The sequence below is a fragment of the Sprattus sprattus genome (genome assembly GCF_963457725.1).
Source record: "Sprattus sprattus genome assembly, chromosome: 16".
NCBI lineage: Eukaryota > Metazoa > Chordata > Actinopteri > Clupeiformes > Clupeidae > Sprattus > Sprattus sprattus.
The window spans coordinates 8,098,199-8,111,408 of NC_137914.1; the positions used below are offsets into that span (position 1 = coordinate 8,098,199).

Genomic DNA, 13,210 nt, shown 5'->3' on the forward strand with positions numbered 1-13,210 from the left:
CAGTATCAAGGTCCTTCTTAATTTCTATTTACTTGCAAATATAAGGTAGTGCTATATCAGTATTCCACTTGGATTGTTTAATGTTATAGAAAATAGTAGCCATAGATTCCTTTATTTACTCACATAACTTCAACATTAAAGTGTTATGCAGGTTTGATAAGCAGACACACAGATCGTCCTCTTATTAATGTTATATTACTGCAACTGGACCAATACACACTGCTGTGCATGCTTAGATATGATGTTTTCTGAATAAGTCGGCCAGCAATTATCAGAAGCATTTATTAAAGTAAAAGGGTACCAGATTGGAACCACTGAGTTAATAACCTTAATTCCTACCTGACATGTTCATGGTGGGAATAAAATATGACAGATTTCAAAGCGAAACACAAAGACTCAGCCCATGTCTGAAACTGTATTAATATGAGTTAGCTGAAAACAACTAACATTAACAAACACATAAAAACCTTTACCAACACTATATCTGAACTTCATAATTTTAATGATCCTGCTAAGTCTGAAGGGAACCCATCTAACAAGGAGCAAGGAGTGGTAGCAGCAAGGTTCTCCAGAGACCATATGTGATCATTTACTTTCCCTCATTATCTTTCAGCTTATCTTACATAACGGAAATGGATAAAGTGAACACTGTGTCCTCATTAGTTGGCTCAACACAAAAATATTGTGTTTTAAAGAGAAACATAATATTATTATTATATTATAATATTATAGTTTTTGTAATACAAATGTAAGGTGTTTTTTTTTTTTACAGTGAGCACCCACACACGCATAGCCACATAGACGGACTGTACTGTATTAAGATCCTTCATAATTTATCTGTACCAGCAAATACAAAGAAGTGTTACAGAATCAGAATCAGAATCAGAAAGGTTTTGCATAGGTTTTCACCTAGGATTTTTTTTGTGGGACGTTGGTGCAAACAATAAACATACACAATAAACAATACACATATTTAGTTATTATACACATTATAAGTTATTAAACATAGAAAAACTAAATATAAAATATATATAAAAAATGTGCAGAATATTTTAAATGGAAAAATGAAAAATAAAAGAGCTGTTCAGTCTATGCAGGAGAGTGCAATTAAGAGTTCAGGATTAGAGTCCGTGTTGGGGGGCTGGGGCCCCGGGCCTTATTGATGAGGCCAGCCGCAGGCAGGAAGAAGCTGCTCTGGTGGTGTGAGGTTTTGGTCCTGATGGACCGCAGCCTTCTGCCGGAGGGGAGTGCCACAAAGACTTTGTGACCAGGGTGGGAGGGGTCGGCCATGATCTTCCCCGCACGCCTCAGGGTCCTGGATCTATACAGGTCCTGGAGAGATGGCAAATTGCAGCCAATCACCTTACATCAGAATTGTAAGAGTAACTGTTTGTTTCTTTATGCCTATTACAACAGTAACAGTCTCTGCCTGGGAATCGGAGCCTGATTTGAAATCATGGCAGAAGCATCAGGTCCATCCTGCTGCTCCCATAGAGAGAAAGGTCCCTCTATCTTTTTCTCTATATTTAAGTTTCGCTCTTGAGCTGAAAACCTTGGTCTATTGCACCTCCTGTTGGAGGAAACCATAGGGTAAAGCTTTTAAAAAAAAAACTTAGCCGGCATACATAAAAGAATGGGCCAGTAGGCATATTGAACAATTACCTGTCTATAGTTATTAATAGTAATTGTTGTGTTTCATTGGTAGTAGCACAAAACAAACAAGGGCTGGATGAATTAACCAATGAAAGTGTTAACTTTCCCCTCAGAGAGCTATAAAACAGTTGGGATGAAGTTGAGACATATATGATCAATTCTTTCAAATCTAGAAAGAACTAAAAATATCCCCACTGATGACTTTCATTTGCCTGTTTATAAGGCATCTAGATACTCAGCATTATCATCACGCACACCTCAATGCTACAGATCCATGGTCATAGACCTTTATGCTCTTGTAATGTGACCTGATGTGCTATCAGGATGTTGATATCCATGGCACTGCAACCACCATGGGAAGGACTAAACATAATAAAGAATGACATCTGCAGGGTAAAGACAACCTTCAGATACAATGATAGTTTCAGCCCTTGGCATTCTTTAGAAAATACACATTCAAGATCCTGATTGAAACTGACTGTGCCCCAAACCAAATCACAGAGGAGTTATCTCAATGTCCGGGCTATACATCAATAATAACTAGTCTGTTGTTCACTGTGTGCCAGCATTTATATCTTATCTGTCAATTTGCGTAGGCGATGTGTTTTTTTTACACTCTTTCTCTCTGTCTCTCTCTCTTTCTTTCTGTCTCATGTCTTCTGTGCCATGTGTGTCCGAATAGTGTGAACAGGTAGGTGGTAAAACCTGCTAGGCTCTGCCTGCTGCACCTCCACCGGTGCCCATTGAGCTAGCTGCGGGGTCATCACCTTTCACAGATGTTTCGCCCCTTATCCCGGAACATCTCCTGGTGGCGGGTCAGTGAACAGGGACGTCTCCCAGTCACCCCCCGCAGCTAGCCTTCCTCAGGAGTTGCTCGCTCCCCATATCTTGTTCCGCCTCATTAACCAAAGCAAAAAACTTGACTTATCTGCTTCCTCAGACAACTCTCTCGTGGCTTTGTGTAGCTCCTTGCCCCTCAGCCCTAGCTCTTTAAGTAGGCGAGTCATTGAGCTTCCCACAAACCCCCATGTGCCACCCTCCATTGGAGAGAGTCGTGTACTCCAACCGCTCTCCCTGCATTCCGCAACCAGGTCAGAGTACTTTTCCCTCTTCCTTTCGTGTGCTGCCTCCATCCCCTCCTCCCATGGCAGTGCAGCTCCACAAGCAGCGCAGATCTCTCCGTCTTGGCCATCAGCACCACTTCTGGCCTCAGTGTGGTGCTGCAGATCTCCCCTGGGAAGTGGAGCTGCCTGCCCAAGTCCACCTCCAATCTCCATTCCACTCCTGGCAACAAAAGGGTGGATGCTGGTCTCCTTCTAACAGTGTCCCCCTTTTCCCCTTCCCTAAGGAAATGTGTCCACTGCTGGCTCCCAGGCTGCCTCCCAATGCTTGCCTCTTGCCTTCTCCTCTCCACCACCTCTGGCAGTTTCCTCAGCTCCTGGTCGTGCCGCCATCCATATCTGCCCTGGGATAGCGCGGTCTTGCATCCTGACAGAGTGTGTTGTAGGGAAGAATTGATGGTCCCACAGAGGTCACAGGCCTGCTCCGTGCCCAGCCACTGTTGGAGGTTTCGGGGGGAGCGCAGAGTGTCGTAGGTTGCCCTGATGAGGAAACTGAGTCGAGCCTGTGGCAGTTTCCAGAAGTCTGCCCAGCTCACCACCCGACCCGCAACCCCCTCCCACGTCGTCCAGCGTCCCTGCGCCACTGCCTTGACCCTGTACTCTTCCTCTGCCATCTTTGTCACCTCCGAAACAACAAGATCCTTCCTCTCCTTCATGCTAGCTCTGGACCACAGAATAGAAGGATCTTCACACCCAAGGCCAGCGCGCCCCGTCTGGACTCTGCCCACCATCTCCTGTTGCTGCAGCCTGCCCACTGCCTTCTGCACCTCCTCCTCGGCCCTCCACTTCCTCCCAGTCAACACCCGGGCTTCCATGTCCCTCACTGTCTCATCTGTAGAGTCCCTCAGCTCCATCACCAGCCTTGCCTTCTCCTGCCTGTAACCTATGGTGATAGATTTCAGGGGAAGCTGAAGTGTATTCTTTCCATACAGGCTGGCCGTTGAGTGGACCCTTGGGAGCCCTAGCCATTTGAGGATGAACGAGCTGGTCTTTGCATCCATCTTGCTCACGGCTGACGAAGTGACTTCGCACAGCTTCAGCGGCCACATTACCCTTGGGTACAGTGTGAAGTTGAAACACCACACCTTGTAATTTCCAGGTAACTGGCTTGAGTCGATTTTGACCAGGCCTGCTGAGAGCTGCTGTCAACTGCTGCTGTGCCATTACAGGTGATCAACTGAGAGATCGGGTACAGACAAACTCTTTATTTTCTAGAACAGAAAATTGCATTAAATGTTCTGAATACCACAAAGAAAAACCCCTCACATCCCCACCCTAAAAATCCTATTCCTGTTTAACAAGTGACTCAGACTCAGAGCCCAAGTCCTGGGGAGCCTGTTTTGAGATGTATGACTTTGCAAACCGGTTCTCCTACCAATTAGCAATTCACTTGCGGACAAGACACACACGTATTTCAACAAACTTCACTTATCATGACGTGTTAAATGTAACCCAATGAATAGATTGCAGCAACTGGATATGCGATGCCTTTTAAAGCAATAGTAAATACATAAATAGGCTATGTCTATAGAGTAAATCATTAGGGCCGTTACATAAATCCTGAAATACATGATTAAATGAGGCACTAAATATGTAAATGAATAAATACTTGTATTTTATCCTCGTCTTTAAGTCCAGTGAAGAGTTAAGGCAGGAGGTACATTGAATGACAAACAATCCTTTGTCAAATGCATTCCGTAGCGTTTCTACAGTAGATGGCAGACATCGGGATTCGCCGAAGATGCGCAAACTCTGTTTTTAAAGCAACTGCTCTACGGACCAATGGCAGTGGCCGCGGCAGACAAGGCGGAAATACAGGAACTGAAGTGGATGAATGTGGCTAGCGAGAAGGGGATGATTGTAAAGGTGCATAGTAACAGACTTAGCTACTAGGGTAGGCAACTAGGTTTATTTTGACACAGCATTTCACATTCTTACGTTCTCAACAATGTCCTCAAAGTCAGGGTCTCTGTCTTTTCATAGTTTGACTTCGACTGCAGCAGTATAGGGTCCAGCTGTATTAAAGTGGGAGTGGGGACTGTGTTGAAGCAAGTCTTCTCCGATTTATTGCTAGCTGACCAGTGTAACATTATTGGAGGACTTGGTATTTGTTAGCTAGCTAGTTCAGCGCACTGAAACGTCAATGCCAACATGGCAGGGAGCAGCCAAGGCCCGGGCTCTGGAGTTGGTGAAGAGAAGAGTTCTCGCAGTAAACAAAATGAAGGTAAAACTGGAACACTGGAACAGTAGAGTCTGCGAACCTGTAACGTTATTATGTTGTTTACCTCACACTTGTTAAAGTTAGTGACCATAACGTTATCACTTATCTGCTTCCCTGCTAGCTAGCCGTCTGACATTAGGCAGCTAATGTTCACTAAAGAGGACCACAATAGCTCCAGTAATTCGGACAACAAATATTATAGATCCAATGGCGTGTGATGTGTTACGTCTCCTCGCTAGGTCGCTACACTTCGACTTAAATCTTAACTCTCAACAGTGAACTTTAGATAGCATAAGTTACCAGATGCGGAAACACGGCTAGCCTGTTAGGCACAGAACCCTCTGCTATTAATGTTATCTGCCCAATTTTGAATTACACTTGAAGTCTAATGCTACTATAGCCTATTAGTAGTGCCTGCTGGATTGTGTTGTCATTGATCGTCGTGTGGAATGGATAACGTTGTACAAATGTACCTGTCATAAGCTAATGTTAGCTAGTAAACTGGCTAAATAGCAAGCTAAATTAACAGAAGTTAGCGCAGACCTTAAAACCATTAGCTAAAATCGGTAAGTAAAACAGAATGTGCTTCGTTCTTCATGTAAATTTAAGTCAGAATATATTTTCAGTGCCTTATCTAGCTCATTAGATATTCAGAAGGACTCCCATTGGATTCTCAGTAAGGTCTTATAAAGGGATGGGTATCCTGAACTGCAGTGTCCTCTGTGCACAGCTAGTCGTTTCTACAGGTGAACAATGACCGAAGGTAATTATGCTTTTTGACAGATTCATTGATCATACAACCCATCATATACATTAACTTTGTGGGTTGGGTAAACGACAAGCAAATTAGACGAGTTTTCAGATATATTACCCTACGTTTAGTATGTGTTTTTTTCACGATATAATGCTATTTGCATTTGTTTTTACAAGATAAAATTATTATTTATATTTGTTTCATTTAAGTAGATTGCAGAGTACCTGAGCTTTTACGACTAGGTGTAACCACTTCTGGTTTCAAACTGTCAGTATTCCTTGGACTCCACCTTTCTTTGCCTTAACCTTTATTTGCTTACTTCGAGAACACTTTCCTTATTCAGAGTGTACTAAAAGGATGTCTTTGTATAACGTCAGCCTTTTGCTGTTTACCTAGGCTTGCAAACGGCTTGCTCTTGTGCATTGAGTTTTTGACTAGTGATTTACCTTGAAGTGTTGGATAATAATATATATATATATATTATGTTTCTTTTTCATACAAAGTGAATATTGGTACAGAATCACATAGCGATACAATTTGCAGTATTCTTAAAGATCCGTGTCTAGAATCTTGTAAACAGAAATAACTGTGTCTACCTGTATCTGTGTGAAAGGAAGTCTCTTATAGCACAGACCGTCAATGACATAATAATTGATTTAACCTTTTCTTTTGTAATTTTGCCCTTCTAAACAGAGGTGAACAAGAAGTTGAAGTACATCAGTTTGGCTATCCTGGTGATCCAGAATGCCTCACTCATCCTCAGCATCCGATATGTCCGCACACTGCCTGGGGATCGCTTCTTTGCCACCTCAGCTGTTGTCATGGCAGAGATTCTCAAAGTCTGCACTTGTCTGCTTATCATATTGTTTCAGAAAAGGGGTAAGTCTCCTTGATTGCCGTGTTTAGAGGTTGGATTGCAGACATGTTTGAATTGTAAGTTTACCCTCAGCTCTGAGCCTAACCCCACCCACTGCATAATTTTTTTAAACACTTAGAAGCAGGCAAGGGGTTGAGAAGGAGGGTGGGGAGGAGCTGAGAGTTTAATAGAGTGTGTAAATACCAGGATATAGAGAAGTCCTAAATGGTTGACGCTACGTCATCATTGGCCTTGCAAGGTACAGGATGAGTGGTGGTGTGTTTAGCCATTTTCATCCCATAAAATGCAGATTGTTTTGTTGTATTCATATGACCCATTATCACGATGAGAACATTTAGCAGACAGACTGCTATTGTCTTGTTCTCCACACACATGCAAAGTGATGGTGGGGGTATACCGTTAAGTATGCATCCTCAACAGCTGGATAATGACCAGCCTGATTTCAAAACCACCTTGTAATGTCATTTTCGTTTCTTTTCATGGCACTTTGGGGTAGGCTATTTGTAACCCTTTTCTGAAGTCCTTGAAAACGTTTTACTGTGTATTTTGTGTGGAAGCGAGTTTTCTAGCGTCTCAGTGGAAGAGATATATGAGACCAATTTCTTAGTTACAATGCGTTCTGCAGCCAAGCGATCTCTGAATCGCCAGAGCCTAAGATTAACTAAATAGTACAGGTGTTCATCAGCCCTTTGGGCCAGACATAAGGCATGCTTGTTCAACTTCCCCCACGGTGTTCGTACACCGAATTGTATTCAAACCGTGCGGGGGAGACCCCAGATCTCTCCCTAGGCAGAGCGGTGGCAGATTTAGGTTATAACTATTGAATACTGAGCGGGCCAGCAGCAGTTGCCAGCAAGCTAGCGCTGATTGGCTAGTCAGTAGAGGATACAATGTGTTGATTGGCGCTTTAGAAAATCTGCCAAAAGCTCTGATTGGCTCTTTAGAAAGGCAGTAAAGACAGTGCCAAAAAGATTTTGTAATTCGTAACAGAAATCCGTATCCCTATCCGTAATGCGTAACTGAAATCCGTATCTGCAAATAGATTTTGAAAGTGAAGATAGTTTTTAAAAGTGTAAATAGTTTTTGAAAGTGTAGATAGTTTTTGAAAGTGTAGATACATTTCGTATTTGAAATCTGTATCTGTAAATACATTTTGGAAGTGAAGATAGGTTTTGAAAGTGTAGATGGTTTCACAGATACTAAATCTATGTTACATATACAAAATCTATATTACAGATTACAAAATATTTATGGCATTGATCTGATTCCATACCATTCATGTGGTCCTCTTTTTCTATTTGTAGGTAACCTCAAGGAGTTTGGGGTTCTCCTGTATGACTCTGTAGTTCTTCAGTTCAGGGACACGCTAAAACTGGCTGTCCCATCCCTTATCTACACACTCCAGAACAACCTGCAATACGTGGCCATTTCAAACCTCCCAGCAGCAACATTCCAGGTGAGATGGATTTGCATAGCCATAATAACCTTAGTAGCCTGAAGGTAAAACACAACAGAAGAAGAAGACTTTACTGCCCTGCCCTTTGGCTTTCTCTCCGTCATGTTCTCCTTTCATCTTTGTTTATTGTTCCCTCTCTTATGAAAGCCAGACCTGTTGCCCCAGACTCTTGCGGAGTTGATTACTGTCAGTTCCAACTTAAGGTCACAAAGCAACCCCTACATTAATAGATGGCGCCGGTTGCCTTGTGTTCTGTATACACGATGATAAACTTTCAACTTCATGCCTGATTCCGACATCTTGGTGCTTTCCTCTGCTGATAACGTTTATGTGCCTGCTTTCTTCTCTCACACTTCACACTTCTCATCCACTCTTTCTTTTTTTTCTTTCTTTTCTCACTCCTCATTTCTGTGTCTCTGTTTTCTTTCTCTCTGCCCTCCGTCTCCAGGTGACGTATCAGCTGAAGATCCTGACCACGGCCCTCTTCTCCGTGCTGATGTTGCGGAAAAGCCTGTCACGTGTGCAGTGGGTTTCCCTGCTGTTGCTGTTCGCCGGCGTGGCCATCGTCCAGGTGCAACAGGAGGTCGGCAAGCAGAAGGAGACCACGGTGGCCGACCCCAGCCAGAGCTACTCCAAGGGCCTGGTGGCAGTGGTGGTGTCATGCCTGTCGTCGGGCTTCGCCGGGGTCTACTTTGAGAAGATCCTGAAGGGCAGCTCGGCGTCGGTGTGGCTGCGGAACGTGCAGCTGGGCATCTTCGGCATGGTGCTGGGCCTGCTGGGCATGTGGTGGAACGACGGCGCAGCCATCGCCGAGAAGGGCTTCCAATTCGGCTACACATCCATGGTGTGGGGAGTGATCCTCAATCAGGCGTTTGGCGGCCTCCTGGTGGCCGTTGTGGTGAAGTACGCCGACAACATCTTGAAGGGCTTTGCCACCTCCTTTTCAATCGTGGTTTCCACCGTCATGTCCGTCTACCTCTTCGGCTTCCACGTCGACCTGGTCTTCACCCTGGGCGCGGGGATGGTCATTGGGGCCGTGTACATGTACAGTCTGCCCAGGTCGAGCGCCGCCGCCGCCGCCGCAGCATCATCCTCGTCCCCTGCGCTTTCCGCCGTGAGCCACAGGAGCGGCAGCCCAGGAGGAGACTCAGAGCTGGAGGCTTTCCTTTCAAAGTCAGTTGTGTTGAAATGATTCCTCTTTTAAAGCCTTCTTCATCCATCCTTCCCCTCTCGTAACAACTTCTCACTGCTCACTGGATCTTCTAATTTCTTCATGACCTGTTCTTTCCTGTCAACTTTTTTTTGTCTTTTTTAAAAATCTCTTAACTCTTAACACTTCTCAGTGTTTTTGACTGAGGGAACGTCAGAGATGGGCATGAAACCATGACCATGTTGATGTACTCTGTTATAAAAGACACATCCTGCTCTTTCTCAGGCCACATAACACAATGGGGCTACCTGGCACCTATGTTTCAGCTTTTGTTTACTGTGTCTTTTCTATTTTTTGTTTTTTGAAAAGCACAAGGTACAAAACATGCATTTGGCTCTGTCTAACATACTAATGATGCATTCGGTCATGCCACCACTAAGAAAATTATGGTCTTGTGGCTTAATGCTTATGTCACACTATTGGGTGACTTTTGTTTGTTGTTTTTATTTTTTGTACCATACTCACAGCCTCCCTGTTTGCCTTAAAGTTTATTATTTTCCATATCAGTGGTATGCCTTATCACATGTGAAAAAAGGGTTAGTGGTATGATCATGTCCGATAATGCTATAGATTTTAAACTTGGCTGATGCCCAGAGAAGGCATATAGCTAAATCGTATATTTGCCACACACATTGTCTGTATAAAATTGGAATAATCAGCTTTCACTTCAATATTGCTCTCTTTCACAAGCTATTCAGCCATCACAACAAACAAAGCACTATCTTTTCATTTGTTTGTATTATTATTTCCAAAATCTTTTAAATCATATTTATATTTATATCCACTGGCAATATATTTCTATGTCAAAAAAGAACTTATGGTATAAATAAGTTTATACCACTGTGAATTTGTCTAGGGTTTACTGGAAAGAAGTGGATATTCATTTAAAAAAAATGTATATAATTAAAATGTAAAGAATTCAGATTCACTATTCTGTGTAAATGTACAGGAAGATGGACCATATATCAGAGATATATTATGTTTGAGTTTACAACCAGCTGACAAGTTCATGTGATTGCCAATGCAATGTCTTCGAAGTAATATTCACTACAGAAGCTGTGTGGAAATAACCAGCAAATTATACCATGGCACATACTCATTAGATTCTGATACTGCAGGAAGATCATGTGTAGATTTGGGTCCACTGTACCAATGTATTGGTGGTTTAGTGGACCCAAATCCAGAGTCACTGAACCACCAAAAACATAACCAACAAAGGCCCAGATTGTAGCTTATATTCAGTGCAAGTGCCCTGACATTGCAGTGGTAAGGACTATTGCAGAACATTCACATATTATGCTGCAGAGAACCTGTTACCTACACAGAATGCTTTTTTTCTTTTCTGATTACCAGGAGTTAGAGCTTGTCTTTGAGGTTGGGATGATTTAGAAACATTACTATCCATCCAAACGGCACCTTATAACTGATTGGGAGAGAAGACGGAGCGCTTTTCTGCTTCACCTAAGTTCACAAATGGACATGCTGTGCCTTCTCTTGATCCACATGTAAAATGGACTGTGCTGAACTTTAATGTCAATAAGAGCTTTTCTAAAAACAAATGTGTATAGTATTGAAATATTATTTCTCTGAGGAGGTTTAATTTTGAGGTGTTTATCTATATTTATGTGGGTTTTTCTTTTCGTGTTTGGGTATTTTTTCTGTTATGGTCATACCAAAAGTGGTCTCATGTTAGATGACTTTAAAAGACATCAGCTGAGACTCAATGAATGTTAATGGACATCCATGAAGTGAAATCAAAAAGTTCTATACTCTCTTGTCTCATGGCAACCACAGGCTTGCTGGGTGGGGGTTTTTATAAGCGGTTTTATGGTAGGGGGATGTTAAGTGTCATAATCACAAGTGGTGTTGAGTACGCCTCAGTGGGACATTACATTTATATTCTTTACATGGTGATTACTGTGGCGTCACTGGGTGAATTAAACTCTTTTTTTTTTGAATGACTGGATCAAGGGAGTCTGGTCTTGATAAATGTCGATGTCTGCAGGCAGCTCTGATTTCATGTGTCATTCTTCACTACTTGTTGGAGTCGTGATTAGGCACTGATGTGACATCAGCAAAGGTGCTGACATGTTGTCTGGCGTCAACTTGTATGTTTCGATGTTACCTTTCGTGTCTGGCCTGATCTTATCAAAGCGATTTATTATCATGAACAGCTAATCTGTCAGTCTCATAAAAGTATTTGCAGTCATATCATATCTGCACTGTAGAGTTTTGCTACTTTGTAAAAACATTATTAGGACCCGTGCTACCTTGACACAAATCATCTGGTTTTGAAATGCATACATGAACTCACTTTACCAGCCAATGGCTGGCTGTGTTCTCATTATTGCCTCTTTCTTGAGGTAAACAATACATTACAGCAATTAGTGAACATTTTCTTATTTCTAATCAGCATCAAATTTGACTTGTAAATATACTGATTCCATATTTTTTCATGCTTTAAATACAAAAAAAATAAAACATTTGAAACTGTTTTACATGATATATGCTGTAAAGGTACAGCCTGGTCAAATGGAAAATAAAATAAATCAAGAATTGGATTATTACTTTCTTGGTGTGTATGTTGAAGATTTTTTTTAAAGACTTTTCTGTTGGCTAATCATTAATAATGCTTAATGATTAAAATGCATAAATATATAATAATTGAATACATTGAATGGAAGAAATGTATATATCAGAATCCAATGAATGAAGTCTCCAAGAAGGTTTAATGCAAAGCCATTACCTGCAGGCTACCAAGAGGCCATTAAATCTTCTGTCAAATTCTGGGATTTACCATCCTTCTTCCTAGTTCTAGTGTCTTGAGTGGCATTGAGTGTCTCATAGTTTCCGGCAGTGTTATCACTAACAAGGAAGTGAATGGATCCTATTCCTGGCAGGGACAATACATTATGCTGATAGTGATGGTGGGGTGATTTATAACTGTTGTATAAAAAAAAATAACAATAATGTGTTGTGGGTCCCCAGTCTTTATTGAGCCACTTTATCCACCACTATAAATCAGGCAAAATTAAGGCTTTACTACACCCATGTCAAAGGCAGCCTAATGCATATATAAAATGGTGTGCAGCTCACCCCTATAACTGATGTGTTGCTTGTGATTATAAAGGGGTTTCTCTGACTCACTGCTATGCTTTCTTCTCTTTTTTGGTTTTCTAGGAATTCTGGGAAGGAAAAGGGAAGCTGAGACCATCACAGTCCTGCTGCAGTGATATAATAAAGGTTGTGAAAGAGCCCTGCCAAATCAAAACTGAGACATGGATACATGATGGTTCAAGTGCCTTCTGTTATTTGTGAGTTGTAGCAGTTAATGCATTTCTATATGTCTGTACTATCCACTGATCTTTAATACAATGTTTTATTAGAGATCAGTGGACCCATCTTATTGTTTGTCATGAATTGAAACCTGTAGTATTGACACACACTATGGACTTTGATCATGTAACTTATCCAATTGGTAACATTTAATGGTTAAATTGCTTTATGGCATTCCATGATATATGACACTACCAGTTTGTAATAGATTATTATGGTTTGCATTTCTTTTATACCTCATTCAAAAAGTAAGTATTTATGTTGAGCTGTCTGCTCACATCTAACTGTAATGTAAAATATGAACAAGCACTCTTTACACATTCATTTAGGTGTCTTTAGAATCTACATTCTCAAACAATGTATTTCTTTTAGTGATGCACTCTAATACTAAGAACCATTGGACAGAGAACCATATATAGAACCATATTTCTGCTTTCAGAAGGACTGCCTGAATGGTGTGTGTGAATTTGTCATGCGACTGATGATCAAATTGATGGGTGGCTCGATCTGTTACACATTGGTGCCCCCTTTTGGCGCTAATACATACCTTCAGTTAAAAACATCATGGCAAAAGTGGGTAAT

General features: G+C 41.8%; 1 protein-coding gene across 1 annotated transcript; it reads left to right on the forward strand.

Annotated features, from left to right (window-relative positions):
- Positions 1-4,630: 4,630 nt before the first annotated feature.
- On the forward strand, positions 4,631-12,550 carry slc35a2 (solute carrier family 35 member 2). Its single transcript, XM_080854621.1, has 5 exons — positions 4,631-4,998; positions 6,443-6,628; positions 7,931-8,082; positions 8,531-9,255; positions 12,473-12,550. The coding sequence occupies exons 1-5, from the start codon at positions 4,926-4,928 to the stop codon at positions 12,498-12,500; spliced, it is 1,164 nt and encodes a 387-aa protein (XP_080710747.1). The 5' UTR covers positions 4,631-4,925; the 3' UTR covers positions 12,501-12,550.
- The last annotated feature ends 660 nt before the right edge of the window (positions 12,551-13,210 follow it).

Coding starts and splice junctions, on each gene's coding strand:
- slc35a2 (XM_080854621.1), top strand. CDS start 4,926: ATGGCAGGGAGCAGCCAAGGCCCGGGCTCTGGAGTTGGTGAAGAGAAG. Junction 4,999..6,442: donor TCGCAGTAAACAAAATGAAG/GTAAAACTGGAA, acceptor CCTTCTAAACAG/AGGTGAACAAGAAGTTGAAG. Junction 6,629..7,930: donor CATATTGTTTCAGAAAAGGG/GTAAGTCTCCTT, acceptor TTCTATTTGTAG/GTAACCTCAAGGAGTTTGGG.